This window comes from Eumetopias jubatus, unplaced genomic scaffold (genome assembly GCF_037043125.1).
Source record: "Eumetopias jubatus isolate StellerSeaLion01/CBP00866 unplaced genomic scaffold, mEumJub1_p1.0 scaffold_8, whole genome shotgun sequence".
Classification (NCBI taxonomy): Eukaryota; Metazoa; Chordata; class Mammalia; order Carnivora; family Otariidae; genus Eumetopias; species Eumetopias jubatus.
In genome coordinates this window covers 85,265,044-85,281,336 of record NW_028274814.1, presented here as the reverse complement: position 1 = coordinate 85,281,336, position 16,293 = coordinate 85,265,044, and the positions used below count along the sequence as shown (strand labels likewise).

At 55.6% G+C, this 16,293-nt stretch overlaps 2 protein-coding genes across 2 annotated transcripts in view; both read right to left on the bottom strand.

The window, feature by feature from the left end:
• LRP1 (LDL receptor related protein 1) overlaps positions 1-7,610 on the bottom strand; it is a 48,006-nt gene extending 40,396 nt beyond the window's left edge. Inside the window, exons 1-6 of the mRNA XM_088025246.1 lie at positions 7,485-7,610; positions 5,175-5,315; positions 4,931-5,056; positions 4,092-4,208; positions 3,563-3,643; positions 1,806-1,973 (exon numbers count right to left, since the gene is read on the bottom strand). The gene's annotated coding sequence lies outside the window, so the exon portion shown is untranslated. The remainder of the gene's footprint in view (positions 1-1,805; positions 1,974-3,562; positions 3,644-4,091; positions 4,209-4,930; positions 5,057-5,174; positions 5,316-7,484) is intronic.
• Positions 7,525-16,293, bottom strand: part of LOC148163779 (prolow-density lipoprotein receptor-related protein 1-like) — a 33,141-nt gene continuing 24,372 nt past the window's right edge. Inside the window, exons 7-15 of the mRNA XM_088025248.1 lie at positions 15,413-15,575; positions 15,109-15,331; positions 13,917-14,106; positions 13,310-13,453; positions 11,885-12,121; positions 10,542-10,722; positions 9,430-9,652; positions 7,895-8,095; positions 7,525-7,610 (exon numbers count right to left, since the gene is read on the bottom strand). Of these exons, the coding sequence (XP_087881374.1) occupies positions 7,961-8,095; positions 9,430-9,652; positions 10,542-10,722; positions 11,885-12,121; positions 13,310-13,453; positions 13,917-14,106; positions 15,109-15,331; positions 15,413-15,575 (1,496 nt within the window). The 3' untranslated portion in view covers positions 7,525-7,610; positions 7,895-7,960. The remainder of the gene's footprint in view (positions 7,611-7,894; positions 8,096-9,429; positions 9,653-10,541; positions 10,723-11,884; positions 12,122-13,309; positions 13,454-13,916; positions 14,107-15,108; positions 15,332-15,412; positions 15,576-16,293) is intronic.

Genomic DNA, 16,293 nt, shown 5'->3' with positions numbered 1-16,293 from the left:
GGGCACAGCCTCATTCCCCGCTGGCCCCTCCAGCCTGATGGGCCCCAAAAGGCAGAGGCAAAAGTGCTCGGTTTCACCCTCTACATCTTGCTGCTGGGTTCTCCAGCCCTACCCACCTCCCATCTGAGGACCCGCCCTCCTGTCCCTTTGGCCACAGTCGTATCCCTCATCAGGGCCCTGTTCAGACCCCACCTCTTCCTAAATGGCCCCAGACCACTTCAGCTCACCACCACCATTAACAGTCGCTACCAGTTATGACATGCCTGCTCCCACAGGCCAGGTCCCTTACATCCCCTCTCATTTCATGGAGGAGGAAGCCAAGGCTCAGAAGAAATGGCTTGTCCCAGTTCACCCAGCTTGTAGTGAGGGGCAGAATGTTTTTCCTGCCATACCACAGGCCTCGGGACCCCCTTCTGAGAATCTCAAGGCACTATTACCTGTCCCACTCGCCCAGCACTTCTGAGATGGCCCTTGAGACTCAGCGACTGTTTCCTGGGCCTCAGGTGACCATCCCCGCCCTCCCTCTCAGTCCTGGGCCCCTGGCGGGAGCTCGTGCAATCATACTGCTCTCACTGGATGCACCTTCACTCTACAAGGCACAGGTTGTAAGCTGGAGGTCCAGGGGCCAGATAAGGCCTGTGGAAAGATTTTGGCCTGCAGTATTTTTAAAACTTTTAAAATCCATTGCCAGTTGTTCTGGGTTGATTTGTGTTCCCTAAAAATATGCTGATGTCCTAACTTATAGTACCTGTGAACGTGGTCTTCTTTGGAAATAGGTCTTTGCAAATGATCGAGTTAAGATGAGGTCATTGGGGTGGAAAGAGGAAATCCAGACACAGAGACAGGCACACATAGGGAGAACACCATGGGAAGATGGAGGCAGAGATTGGGGTGAAGCATATACAAGCCAAGGAATCCCGAAGATTGCCTGCAAACATCACAAGCTAGGAGGGAGCCCTGGGCAGATTCTCCCTCACAGCTCTCAGAAGGAATCAACCCTGCCAACATTTTGGACTTGGGTTTCGAGTTTCTAGAACTGAGACGATAAATATCTGCTGTTTAAGCCACTCAGTTTGTGTGCTTTGTTGTGGCAGGCATAGGAAGCTAATACACCAGTTGTTTAGAAGTGGGTAGGTTTCACATAAAAACCTGCTTTTCTGACTTCTCTTAAAGCCTGGGCAACCCTGGGTCTGCAGTCTTCCATGGAAACAATCGGCCAGAGCCAAGTCTGTGCCTTCCAGTAAACTCAGTCCCCACTGCCCCCTGGCTGGGCCCTGGAGGCTTGGGCCCTGAGGACCCTCACAGAGCCAGTGCCTCTCTCCTTTGGTCCCCACTGTGCTCATTCATCCTCACTCCCCCACCCGAGCATCCTTTTTCAAGCTCCCAGCTCTCGAGCACAGGCTGTACACTGAACGCTTTTTGTGCATGATCTCACTGAACCCCCACATCAGCGCTGTGATGTGGGCGCTATTATTATCCCCACTTTGCAGATGACACTCACAGAGGCCCACAGAGATGAAGTAACCTGCTCAAGGCCACCCAGATAGTAAGTTGCAGAGCTGGAGCACAAACCCAAGGCCACCCAACTGCAAAGCCCGTAATCTTAGCAGCGTGTGACGAGAGTTTGTTGACAATCTCCCTCCCTCCCTCACGACAGGCAACTCCTGAGGATAAGAGCCATGCCTGGGTTATCTCGTTTCCCAGATGGCAGCGGCACACGACAGGGGGAGGGATGGAGGGACGGAGGGACGGCTGAGTGACTGGCACGGGCCGTCTTGCCGTGCCCGCCGCCCCCGGACACCCACCCTGGTTGGTGCAGTTGGCATGGGTCTCATCACTGTAGTCCCCGCAGTCGTTGTCCCCGTCACAGGTCCAGTGCTCGGGGATGCAACGCCCGCTGTTACACTTGAATTGAGTGCTGGAGCAGGAGTGGCTGCAACCGGCCTCATCACTGTTGTCCCCACAGTCATTGTCTGGGGGGAGGCAAGAATGGCAGAAGCGAGGAGCAGGTCAGCAAGCGGCCTTCTCTGTGACCCCAGCTTGGGGCCCCCACGCCCACCTCCCCATTCCCACCTCAGCCCGCCCCACCCCCCCACTGAGAAAATAACAAACAGAAAAGACACAGAAACTGCATAGACTGCAGCATGCACCATGGCCCACGCAGGAGGGGTGAGGAGAGGTTGGGGGGGGGCCACGACAGCCCTTCCCTGTCTCGGAAGGCAGCGGGTTGGGGACTAGACACGTTCCTTTCCCTTTCGGCAGGGCGTGGGAACAGGGTTCAGCTTGCTTTGGGGGAAAGGCAGAGATTTCTCTGGTTTGGGAGGGAGTGAGGTGGGTGGAGTGTAGGTGAGGTGCCCTGCTGGGGAGGGAAGGGCCTCATCAGGCCCCCCTCTGGGGGGCCCCAGGCTCTGGGCGCCCGGCTCACGGGGGTATGGTCTGCAGTTGGGAAGGGTCGGGGGCCACTTCTGGAAGGCGTCTGAGGGTAACTGAATGAATGTCCTGCTTTCGAGGCCTTGTGGGTGGGGGTTACCGGACTTCCCTCCACATTTTCAGGACACTTAAGAAAACTGGGGCATGGCTTCCTCCCTTGAGGTGTGTCCCTGCCTCTTTTCCACCTGGATTTGCTCGTCTCTCCTCCCTTCTGCGTCTTGGTCTTCTTGTTCCCCCCTCTGTCACCCTCTCCTCGGCCCTCTCTGCTTCTTGCCCTTCCACTGTCTTTCTCTGCCTGTCAGCTCCTCTCTCCCTTCTGTCTTTCCCTTCACATCCTAGGAGCTCTCTGGAGAGGGGAGCTGCCTGGGGGTCCTGAAAGGCGGCCCAAGGCCGGCTGGGGCTCTGGGGTGATGGTGCATGTGCTTCTATGCACTGACCGGCAGGCTCAGGACAGGTCTTTTCGTCAGAGCCGTCCCCACAATCCTTCTCTGAAACACAGAAACCGCCAGGGCAACCATTGGCACACGAGACACAGCAAAGATGAGGAGCAATATGGCGTTGACCCAATACATCCTCTCACACGTTAGCCAGGGCTGGAGCCACTGGTACAACACGTCACACACAGACACGACCAGAGCCACCAGACGGCACACACATGACGATCCACTGGCCCCCATGGCTCGGGGCTGACATCCCGTGGTCCGTGGCTGACCGCCAGGTGGGCTCCCGAGCCTGAAGCCAGAGCCTGGAGGGTGCACCAAGGACCCCAGGAGCTGGGGTTTGCAGGGGGAAGAGAGTTGGGCACTGGGCTCCCCTTGCTCTTTCCCTCTAGCCTTTCTCACTCATTTCTCCCTGGCCCCCAAGCCTCTGCCAGAGAATGGGCCGCTCAGGCTCCGTCTGGGGAGGAATGGTGCTGATGGGCGACCAGGAGGGTCTCCGCTCAGTCCATACTGGTTTCCCCCATGGCATTTCTGGCTTGTCCTCATTGCTCCCAGCCGACCGAGTGGGGCTTCAGTGAATTGGAAGGAGGCCCCGGCTTGATTCTAAAACCCCTTTACCTCCCATCCAGGACCTGGCTGTAGCTTCTAGCTTTCCTAGGAATCGGGGCAGGTTAAGGGGGGCAAGCTCTTACCATTGTCACATCGCCAGTTGATGTTGATGCATCTGCCATTGTTGCAGGTAAACTGAGTCAGAGGGAAGCAGGTGGGATAGGCTGTCAGAGAGAAAGAACAGCTGAGTAGGGCCCTCAAGATTATACAGCATCACAGCCCCAGGAAGGTGGGTGCGGGGTCCCTCATGGAACCAGCAGCCATAGCCCGGCCAGTCAGGGGTGGGAAAGCTAAGTGGCGGGGGCTCAGCCTGAAGCTCTGCTCATTCATCCCCGTCCCTCTGAGCACCCCTTTCTCAAGCTTCTAGCTACCAACCACTCGCCCTGTGCTGAGTGCTTTTCATGCAGGATCTCACTGAATCCCCACATCAGGGCTCTGATATTATCCCCCATTTTGCAGGCAAAACTCACAGAGGCCACAGAGATGAAGTAACTTGCTCATGGCCACCCGTGGACTAAGGTTCAGGGGCCCTCCAGCACCCCTGCCCCAGGGCACGTTCTCCCGGGCTCCCCCTCCCCTGTGCCAGTCTCGCCTCCCTGCTGCCCCTCCTACCACACGAGGCGGACTCGTCGGAGCGGTCCCCACAGTCATCGTCCAGATCACACGTCCAGGAGATGGGAATGCAGCGGCCACTGGCACAGGAGAACTGGTTGGGTGGGCAGGTGCGAGCTGGGGACAGGGATAGGCGCGAGTGTTCATAGCCCTGTCCCCCTCTCAGCTTCCTGTTCTTTCCTACTACCCTCTGCCTATCGGGAAGTCTTCCCAAGGGTCTCAAAGCCATTTCTCTTAGAGAAGCTCAAAGCCATCTATGTGTGGGGCGCCTGGATGGCTCAGTCGGTTAAGCATCCGACTCTTGGTTTTGGCTCAGGTCGTGGTCTCAGGGTCGTGGGATCGAGCCCCACGTTGGGCTCTGTGCTCAGCACGGAGTCCACTTGGGATTCTCTCCTTCCCTCTCCCTCTCCCTCCGCCCCTCCACCTGCTCGCACTTGCTCTCTCTCTCTCTCAAATAAGTAAGTAAATTAATAAATCTCTTAAAAAAAAAAACAACCAACAGCCATGTGGTCTGACACCCCATCTGCTTCACCCCATCTCTCTGGTGTCCTCCAAGGAGAAGATCCACCCTCCTTGCTCCTGTATCCAATCTGCAGCCACGCTCTGTTCCCTGAAAGCTCAGTCCTCAGAGCCAACCCCGTTCTTCTGGGCACAGGGAGAGCACTCCTCTCCCCCTCGCAGCCCCATCCTCTCAGCCCTAATACCCCGCGCTCCTTTCTTTCCCGAGGACTCTCTGTCTTCCCAAGCCTGGCTGCCCCCCGCCCCCCCGCCCCCGCCCCGGCCCCACCTCCCCCTCCCTGCCTGCGGGGCACCCTGTGCGGTCTACCCGGACCCCACACCTGAGCAAGTGGCGTTGGACTCGTCTTCACTGTTCCCACAGTCGTTGTCCCCGTCACAGAGCCAGCGGTTGGGGATGCACCGGTTGTTCTCACACTTGAAGCGGTCCGAGGGGCAGGTGTGCTGATCTGGGGAGCGAACAGGTGGGGGGGGGGTCAGTGAGAGGGCGGGGCCCAGCTCACTCACGTGCTGCCCTGCAGGCCTGCCGTGCCCCCCCCACCCCGGGGAGGGGGGTCGAGGACTCACGGCAGAGGGCCGGGGCCTCATCGCTGTTGTCCAAGCAGTCATTGTCGCCATCGCACTTCCAGCGCTCCTGGATGCAGCGGCTGTTGGCGCAGGCGAACTCGCCGGGCTGGCACTGGGGTGGGGGCACGTAGGATGGGTTCGCTGCGGGCACCACAGGGGTGTGGGGGGAAAGTCAGACCCAGGTCATGGGGCAGGGGCTCCCCTCTCTGCACTATGCTTGCCTGTCGTATTATTTTAAATAATACCCTGGGAGTCATTTTTCCTAGGGCGTAATTCTTCATGAACAAATAATCTGGATGGAAAGCGCAGCTCTTTCTCAAGCCACAAGGGTGATGTTTACTTGAATACTTTCAGTACTTCAGTATGACCTGAGACCGGCTGCTTCCGAGAGAGCTTGGAGCCCCACCCTCCTGCCCGTTACTTTTGTCCCTACTGAGAAGACCACTTCTCACCCGCTTCCTCCACAAACTGCCTCTTGCAGGTCACCTCTGGGACCCCCAGGACCCTGTCCTGGTCCCTGGGCTTTTTCCGTCACAGATGCATCAACTCCACCGGAAGGAGTGAACACAGGCCCCAGAACTCTGCAGGCTGCACCCTCTTGTCCCCCGGCACTCCTACCTCACCACCCCTGTCTGCCTTGAGCTCTCAGCAGTAAAATCACCATGTCCTTGGTCTGTGTTTGCATGGGTAACGTTAAGAAGCCCAGCACTCCCACGTCAGCCCCTGTCCCTGCCCCCTGAGCTCTGCTGGATGCCGTTCTGACCCAGCCATCTCTCATCCCCGCTCCAATCCCTGAAAGTTCTGTGCATCCCGTGGGTGCCCACTGTCTCTCTTGCGGCCCTGGACCACTGGGCCTTGGTATGTGTCACCTTGCTCCTCGCTACTGCTTCCCAACCATTCTCTCCTTCCTGAAAAATCAGTGCTGACTTTCATGCTATTAGACTACACCAAGCCCTACTTCTACGGTCCCCCAGGCCACTCCCTGGCATCTTAAGGGTTTTTAGCTCCTGGCTTGGTGTCACTTTTCCCCAATTCTCTCCTGCTCTAATTCTCGAGGATTTCAATGTCCGTGTGGATCCTTCCATCACCCTGGCCCCTCGGTTTCCCTCTCTGCCAATGCTCTTGCCTTCCACCTGGCCTCAGTCACTCCTTCTTAGCTGTCTGCTAAGGACCCGTTGACCCATTTTCATTTCTGGGATTCTATCTTAGGGTAACAATCCAGAATATGGGAAGGCAGGAAGATGTGGGAAATAGGGCAAGTGATGAAAAAAACAGGCTCTGGGCCAGATTTCCTGGGTTCAAATCCCTATTTGGACTTTGGGCCTCAATTTCTTCATCTGTATACTGGGGATAATACAATATACGTTCCCTACAGGAATATCTTAAGGAGTAAACAAGTGACTGCGTGGGAAGTGCTTATAATTCTTAGCTCCTGTCTGTGCTCAAGAAATCGATGTTAGCTGTGACTATAACAAAAGAGAGAAACAACATAAACATCCTGCAGTAGAGAGAAATCGTTGAGAAAATTAAGAAACATTGACGAATAAAATATATTTCAGTCATTAAAAATTCTGCTGACGTTATCTATGACCTACTGTTGAGTGACAAAAAGCAGAAAACAGAATAGCAGGTGGAGCGCGATTCCGTTTAAGGAAAGGTAAACACGTAGAGAACTGCTTCGGAGGGCGTCCCCCCCAAATGGTAACAGTGACATCCATGGATGGTGGTATTTGGGGTGGCTTGTACTTTCTCTTTATGTTTTTCTATACTGTTCATTTATTTATTTTTTTGCAACGAGCATGACCTACTTTTATCTAAAAAGAGCCTATTTAAAAAAATGTAACAATAACACAGAAAATGCTGTGACATATATGAGCCCAAGAGGGTGGAAGACATTTTATGTGCGGTATGATCTCAGCTACCTAAACCCAACCATGTAACCCAGCTGGTCCTAAAGAGATGGTGTTCCCTCCCCACACTGCTAACAATACACTGGGTTCTGTTGGTGGGATTTGGGCTTTTTTTCCCCTCTCTAATTTCCAGTATTTAAAACTGTTGTTATATTACTTTGATCCAGGGGAGACAAATGTAAAAGGATGTGTTCCTCTTCCCAAAGCTGTCCTGGTCATCACTCAGTTTCCCCTAATCTTTGTGCTCTCCCAAATTCCTCCTATCCCCCGTCCTCCCCAAACCCCCTCCTGCCCCCCAGGGCCTTCTCTCACCACAACCCTTGCCTCCTGTTGCCCCCACACGGCCCCCTCCCGCTGAGGCCTGCTCCCAGGCCTCCCACCCTGGCTGGGCACCTCGTACCCAAGCAGGTGACGCCGTCTGTGTCCAACACCTGGTCCTCAGCGCACGCGCACTGTCGGCTCCCAGGGGTGGCCAGGCACAGGCTGCTGCAGCCGCCGTTGTTCACGCGACATTTGTTGGTGCCCACTGCAAAGGCAGGGCCGAGGGAAGGGCCGGCGAGGACACGGAAAAGTCACGTTCGAGTGAGGAGTCAGAAAGGGAGGCGGTGACGACAGGACAATAAGCATGTTGGAGAGAACACGGAGGCGCGGGACAGGGAGGGAGACGGGGAAGACAGAGTCAAACTCTCTTCTCCAGGACCTCAAAACTCAGAGCTAGGTTCCCCGGTGGGTGCCTTCACCCCACTCCCCGAGTAGCCTCACTCCCCATCCAGGTCCCCCCCATTCACTGGCCCCAGCCCCAGGGGGTACCTTGCTGCTGCTGGGCATCATACATGCGAATCTCAAAGATGGGGGGCCGCTCGCTGCGCAGAAGGGTCACAGTGGGGGGGCGCCGCCTGTGCCCCGCTCTAAGCGGTAAACACTGCCACTCCGGTACTCGGTCCAGAAGAGGTAGTTGCCGTGGTGACACAGGCCGAAGGCGTGGTTCAGCTCAGGACCCTCGTATACAATCTAAGAATGGAGGGGAAGTTACTGAGCAGCTGAGGAGAAATGGGGTGCCTGAGGAAGGCCTGGGGGGGTTACCGTTTTGTTCATTCACGTGTCCATGTCCTGGGTGTGGGTCTTGTTTCCCCCCTTAGCCTAGGAGCCCCTGAGGGTGACAGCTTTGCACACACTGAGGTGCCAGACCCTGGACCCAGCAGGAGGCTGATGGGGAACTTGTCCACACTGTCCTCCCTTGGATCCATTCATATGCATTCATGCCCCTCCAACATGGGTATATGCGTCCGCACACACGCAGAGTACTGAGCAGACAGCCAGAATTCATCCGTTCATTTCTTCACTTAACAAGCATTTGCCAGGTCTCTTAAGGGTCAAGCTATGGTATGAAAAAAGACACTGTCCCTGCCCTGAAGCCACTATTGTCTCATGGAGGGCACACACGGTAATCCAGGCTGGAAGAGGGGTCTGGAGACAACATCCGGAGAAGGTGTCTCCTGAGCCACGGGACAGGGGAGGAGGAGTGGGGAAACCGCGTCAGCGACAGCTCGGGGGGGCACCCTGCACACTATGTGCCGGGAATTCCAAGCTGTCTTGTGTCACTTGCTCAAATGTCAGGGTACAGGGAACAGGGGGAGAAATAAGACCACAGAGAGAGGCAGGGGCCAGATCATCAAGGGCCTTCTATACCAGGAAAAGGCTCAGTCCACATGCCTAGATATGTACATGACTCCCGAAGCATATGGCCAACCCAGTGAAAAAGTGTGTGTCGATGCCGTCTCTAGGAGTCCTGCACTTGCACAGAGGCAAACACAGCAGGCGCACACCAAAGTGTGCTGTGCGTGTGTGCACAAACGTGCAGAGATGCACACGAGTTGTCCGCTCAGGTACGCACATGGGTGGTCAAGCCCACAGACAGCATGCAGTCCCAGACACGCTCTTGGAGAAGCGATCCTCAGGCAACAGGACACGTCACACACACAGCATAGAGAGGCGCACATCCACAGGGACAGAGGTGGACATGCATGAAGCACATGGGCCTAGATCCAGAGATGCCCACACATTCACACACAAAAAGCCCCGTCCAGGGGCGCCTGGGTGGCTCAGTCGGTTAAGCGTCTGCCTTCAGCTCAGGTCATGATCCTGGGGTCCTGGGATTGAGTCCCACGTGGGGCTCCCTGCTCAGCAGGATGTCTGCTTCTCCCTTTCTCTGCCCCCACCCCTGCTTGTTCTCTTCTTTCTCTCAAATAAATAAAATCTTAAAAAAAAAAAAAGCCCCATCCACACACAAACGTGACCTAGCAAAGCACACAAGAACACCCCCACACAGGTGCGTGCCTGCCCACCTTCCGGTCTGTGCCATTGAGCAGTATGGTCTCGATGCGGTCATAGAAGGCATCCACCCAGTAGAGGCGCCCTGCTGGGATGTCCAGGCTCAGCCCATTGGGCCAAAGCACTGTCTTGGAGGTGACGAAGATGTCTCGGTGTGAGCCATCCATCCAGGCCCTCTCCAGCCGCCCTCGCCGACTGTCCTTTGGGTCCTCCTCCCAGTCTGTCCAATACATCCACCTGTGGGCAGGGACTGGTCAGCACCCATGGGCCACCGGTGCCTTCCGCAGCCTGCTGTGTGATCCCGATCCACGTGTGCTGTACCAGAGCTCCCCCCCAGGGGCTTCCTGCCTCCTCCACCCTCGCCCCCACATTTCGTTCATTCCTCCACTCAGCCAGTGTTTGTCGAGTGCCTACGGTGAGCTGGGCATAGTTCTGGCACTCGGGGACCCAGTGGAGACCCAGGCAGACAAGGCCCCTACTCTCCTGGAGATCACATCCCACCCAGGGGTACAGACAAGAAACAAGTCAACTGGAAGGTGACACACATTGGAGATCGAGAAAAACCAGGAAGGACACGAAGCAGGGTGACAGTATAGAGAGTGGACTGGGCAGCAGCTGGGGAAGGCCTCCCTGAGGAGGCAGCATTTGAGCCTAGGTGTGAATGTGGACAAGGGGCTAGATCTGCAAATGTCTGGGAGCTCCAGGCAAAGCAACTCCCAGAGCAAAAGCCTTGAGGCAGGAAGAGCTGGGGGGTCTGAGGAATAGACAGCGAGTGGTGGGGACAGAGTTTCCAAGGGTAGCAGAGAGGTGCAGATGAGGTTGAGGGGATGCAGGCAGATCCTGTGGGAGCCCAGGCCTGATAAGGAATGTGGTTCTCACTCCAAGGGCAAGGGTAGCCCGCAGGGGGCCCCAAGTTGGGAGTGACAGGACCAGATCTCTCTGTATGTGTCTAAGGCATCACTCTCATTGTCCTGAAGATGGGGCACCTTTCCCCCATTCAGCCTCTGATTCCTGCCTCAGCACCCCACTTTAGGTTGCTCTCCCCTGTACACTTCTTGTCTCACCTCCCAGTTCTGAGACCCACAGTTCCTGACTCCTCCTACCCCCGGGCCCGGGGAAGACTCACCCATTGAGTGGATCCACCACAATGGCCCTGGGGTGTGTCATTTTCCCCTCGATTAAAGTCTTTCGGGTCTGAGCAGCCTTCTCCAGCCTGGCCACACTGATGGTCTTCTTGGGTCCATCATCCGTCCAATACAAATTGTCCCCCATCCAGTCCACAGCTACCCCCTCCACATTGTGGATACCTGCAGGGAGTGAAGGGGGTCATGACGGAGAGCCTCAAAGGAACCTCAACACTGCCTGCCTCTGAGCAACCCAATGCCCAGGCCGTGCAGGGAGCACCCTGTGCCCAAGATGGTGGGTGGGCTGGGGTGGGGCATTGGAAAAGGAGCTGAGGAGACTGCGTTGAGGCCCCGGGGCTCTCAAAACTGCGGCCAGCAGCCCGTGAACCTATGTGGCAGATGCAAGCTCTCATATGAGGGCCTGTCTGAGCCTGAGCTAGGGTGAGCTGAAGCAATGTGCGTGTGGCTCTGGGCATAAGTGTGACACAACATCCCAGGCCCAAAAGTCCTGAGCTAACAAAATGAATAAATTAGGAAGTGATTTTTCACTTAGCCAAAGTGTTCCTCTCAAGTTTACATAGCAGCTCCCCTGGTATAGGGAACCCCAATCTTTTCCTGATGAGTTACTTTTGATTTCCCCAAAGTCTTATGATTGCTGACTGCTGAGGTTCAATGAGCAGGACTGGGGGTGGGGTGGGGAGCAGTAACTGGGCGTCAGCCAGATTCACTGGGTAGAGAGCTCTGTCCTGGGGGCCCAAGTGCAGGTTTGGGAATTCCTGACACCCAGCAGGAAAAGGGCAGAACTCAGGAGCTCAGAGGCAGATGGAAATCGAGGAGACAATGTAGTGTTGTCCTGTCCAAGCAGCTCAGAGGGAAAAACTGGGTTCAGGTCCCAAAACATATTCTTCACAGGACAAGTAAAGCAAGCAGCTTTGGTGACTGTGAGGGCTGTGCAGGACCTCTATGGGCACCCAGGTGCTGGCAGAGCTGCTCTATTCAAGGCCTCAGGCCTCTCCTGGGCTGTGTCCCGTGTGCAGCTCCGGAGCTCAGAGCCAACGGCAGAGAGACTCCGAGTTTTCCCAAGGGTTGGCAAGGACGGCCCACGCTGCCTAACCCATCCATCCTCCTGCCTCTTTCCGGCTCAGCCAAGAAGGGGGTCACACAGGGGTCAATCTGTCTATCCCTTCATCTCCATGCCAACCAGCCCAGCCAGCCAGTCAGCAGGGAACTCTCCATGCTGACAGGGCGCTGAGAAGGCGATGCACAGGCCTCACGTGGCTTCCTTTCCCAGGTGGGTGTCCCTCGGGAGTCCCATCTGCACAGCCCTCACTTTGGGGGCACTTACCGTCCTTCAGGATGGTCTCCCGCTCGGTGCCGTCGATCTTCTGGCGGCCAATGAGGTAGCTGGTGGTGTCGGCAAAGTAGATGAAGCCAGTCTCAGCATGGAAGTCCAAGGCCCGGGGGTTCATGAGGTTCTCAATAGGGATCATGTGTTCGTCCGGGACCTTGGCCCCCATATCCATGCCCCGGATAATGCCTGGCCGGCCCTTGCCATACACAAGGAACAGCTCGTGTTCTGGTTCTAGGGCAGGCAAAAGGAGGGGCACAAAGTCAGGCACGTGTGTGTGCACGTGCACACACACACACACACACACACACACACACACTACCACCATGCCTCCAGGGCCACGGCCCAAGAGGTTGCAATGCCCCAGCTCTCCTGGGTCAGGGGATATGGGTATGGCAGGAGGTTGGGGTCACATGGACAGATCCATAAACACGTAAAGGCCAGGGACAGCACCCTGGGGGGGGTCTGCCTATGCCACTCTAAGGGTAGGAGATGGGGCAAGAGTAGCAAGTAGCAGGTTTCCAGTTAGGTGCTCACTGCTCAGTGGTAAAATGCTGGATTCTGATCACGCTGGATCACTTCTACTGCTATCATCCTTATCTAAGCCACATCACCCCTTGCTTACACCACAGAAGGAACCTCCTGCCACTCCCCTGCTGTCCATCCTCTACCCAGTGGCCAGCCAGCATGATCTTTTGACAAATGTGAAGCACATCACGTCACTTCTCTACTGGAAAGTCACCAAGAGCTCCTCGTCCCATTTCGAATCCCATCCAACCTCTCCTTCCTGTCTCCCCTCATTCATGTCGTGCCCTTCTCAGCCTTGAAGCCTGGCACTGTTGATCCCCTCTGCCTTCAGGTGGTCACATGACTCGACTCCTCCCTTCATAGAGAACTTGGCTCAAATCCCTGCTCCACAGAGAACCCTCCCTGATCACTCCACCCCAGCTGGGGCCCTCACTGCCATCAGCAGGCCTGTGCTCTACTCTATTTTCTTCCTAACACCAGGTACCACCCGGAGTTACTTTTACTCGTCTGTCTCCCCTGCCAGACTATAAACTCCGTAAGGCAGAGACGACATCTATCTCGTCACTGCCGAATCCTCATGGCCAGGACAGCACCAGACACATAGCCCGTGCTTACGAGGTATTTGTTGAGTGAATGAATGAATGAATGAATGAATTGAATGGGCCAGTTGACAGACTTCTACGGAGCCCGAGGAGGGTAATGGGAAAAGCCTTGCTCTTGGATGTGGGTTCAAATTCCGTCTCAGCCCCCCACTAGAGGCGAAATGGGTAAATCCCTTCATTTCTCTGCATCTCAGACAGAAACGGCCAGGCTGTGGGGAGGCAGACAAGGACATGTCCCACCCCATCCCAGCAGGCACACACCCCCCCGCCCCGCCCCGCCGCGGTCACTCACTCTTGCATGACTTCCCATCACTGCCCAGGCTGAAGCCGGAGCGGCAGCGGCAGGTCCGTGCCTTGTGGCTGTTGGCTAGCAGGCAGATGTCGGAGCAGCCGCCTGGCTTCCCGAACTGGTCATTCTCACAGGCGTGGCTCCTCACTGCAGGCAGGGGAGAGTAGTCAGGCCCCTCCAGAGCCCCCGTGCCCAGGCCTTGAGAAGGCTTCCTGAGGTCTGACCACACTCCTTCCTGCTGTGGTCTTTAAGCCTGTTGTCCCATTTGAAGCTTTAGAAACCACAGGACTGGGATTTCTCTGCCTTCAGATTTGCAGGTGGCCGTTTCTGTGGCCAGGGGAGAGAGTCACACCACTGCCCGTGGTCAGGTGCTTCTACTCTGAAGCAGCCAGGGAACTGGGAGGAGCAACATATGTCCTGAGCAGAACTGGGTGCAGGGGCTCCATGGAGGTGGGATCTAGAGGCTGAGGGGCAGGAAGGGGCTGGCAGGGGAAGCTGGGGGGCCAGGGGAGCTAGTCCGGGATGGATTGCTATAAGAAGCAGTCATGATATGAGAGAACCGGGCACTCCCACAGGAGGGCCCATGCAGGGGCTGCGGGGCCCCACTCACCTCGGGGCTGACGCCGCTGGTGGTAGATATGGAGGGCACCTCCTTTGTCCACACGGGTGACGACCTGGTAGTCAGTGCTGTTGAATCGATTCACTCGGATCACGCTTGTCTTCTGCTGGGCATTGGCATTGTCCGAGTTGGTGGCATAGAGATAGTTCTCAAACACGGTCAGGCCATACAGATGCTCAATCTGAGACGGGCGGGTACGAATGGTCAGCATGAGAGGAGAAGGGAATTCTCCCTCTGTCCTGGAGAGCCCCTCGGCTTCCCATCCAAATTTCATTATTTGCACTCCCCACTTCATTCCACAGCTGTCTAACTCCACGATTTACTCCTGTCTCCTCTGGCTCTTGAGATCTTTGCTTGTCAAAATCCCAATCATCCTTCACAGAGTATCTCTCTGAAGAGCTTCTGGGATCTTCTAACCAGACACAGGCTCTCCTTTCACGCTCCATCTCTCTGGCTATTATCCACTGACTGGTGATTTATGGACTCACCCCATCCACTCTGCTCAAACCCCTTGAGGGCAGGAACCACATCCCCCACAGGCTCAGGCATACAGTGGATGATTGAACCATTTTGGACTGAATTGGAGTTGGGCCCTAAACTCTGTCTGCAGGAGGACATTCTTAGCCCAACTCTAGCCACCAGCTTTGGGAAGACTGAGAGGACAGACCTGCCCCAAGCAAGCCTGGTAACAGCCCTTGCTACCCACCCTAACTTATCCAAGGTGACTGACTGTTCCAGCTTGTCCAAGACAAAGGGATTTGTTGGTTTGTGGCACGTCCAGGGCTAACAGGGATGGTTGGTCACCTCAATGATCCCAGAATGGAGGTGCCATCTCTGAGTTGGAAGGGCTTCTAGACTTGGTCCCAGTGCTATTTCCCAGCTGTGTAACTTCAGGCAAATCTCTTAACCTCTTTGAACCCTGCTTTTTCTAATGCCAAAAGGGAACGGAGACACCTGCCTGCTTATCTCCCCGGGGTTGTTGTAAGGATCAAGTGAGAAGAGGGAAGTAAAAGATGTCTCTAAAATGACCTGTTTCCATCAGAGTAGAAGCCATATCCACTCCCTTCCTTGAGGGGCTCATGTCTACCCCGCTTCCCACCAGAAGGCAAACGTGCTCCCATGTTGTCCTCCCTCTCACTGGGAGGCCTAGGGAATGGCTGCCCTGCAAAAGCTTTCCCCTCACCAAAATGCCCTGGATGATGGTCTGCCGGCCCTTGCCCTCGTAGTCCACCACCTCAATGTAGTCCAGGTAGGCATCAGCCCAGTAGACGAGGCGGCTGACCAGGTCTAGCGTGATGCCGTGAGGAAACACGATCTTGCTATCAACCAGCTTGGTGCGGTTCTGCCCATCCATGTCACAGCGCTCCACCTTTGGGATCTGCCCATAGTCAGTGAAGAACACCTTCCTGTGGGCAGAGGGCATGTTAATTGGGCTCTGGACATCAGGCACTCTCCCTCCCACCACAGCCTCGGCCCACGCCTCTTACCCCATGGCAGGGTCCAATGCAATGCCCTTGGGGTTGTAGAGCTCCAGGTCCAGCAAAGTGACACACGTGTCCCCGTTTCGGTTGCAGACAAAGATCCTATCATCGATGTCATCCACAAAGTAGAAGTTGCCTGTTAGCCAGTCGATGGCCATCTGTTCCACGTCTGGAAAATGTGAATGAAAGAGCTATGGGGGGAGGTCCTCCTACAGACATGCCCACCCTTGTTGGTGCAGAACCCACCCCTGGAAGCCCACCTCCTCTGGGGCGACCTCCTTCACCATGGAGGCTCTAGCTCTCCCTCCTCTCTGAGCTCCTATGGGAGTTCTTGGCAAGGGCACATTTTGCCTTGTACTCTTTGCCATCTTTCCTAGCTGGTTTCTATCTGGTTTCTCCAAAGACAAGCGTCTGAGAAACCTATCTGGTTTCTCTAAAGACAAGTGTCCGAGTGCCCTCCCACAGAGTCCTGCTCCACACACCGAGCTCAGGGCCGCACACAGGAGGCACTGGGTCCATGTTGGCTGATTAGTTCATGGACAAGCTTCCCCAGCTCTAGCCCTTCCCCGAGCGGGACCATCTTCTTGGGGTACCAAAGGGCAGTGAGGACAGGTCCCCAAGTTCATTCCGCTATTTTTACATATGCTTTTGCTTGAGATACCAGCACTCAGGCTAACAAAACATCACGCACGTTTGATGTTGGCTGAATTTTCATCGTTCTATGGTAAGTCAAGTTATCTCATGCCAGCCAGGGCACTAACCAGACATGTACATGTTGTGTGACTCTTAAAAATGGAAAAGCAGGGCACACCATTAATAAATTCAATCTGAGAGAAAAGTATGTCAAAATATGGCACCCACAGAAATGGAAAAGGGAAGGTCCATGG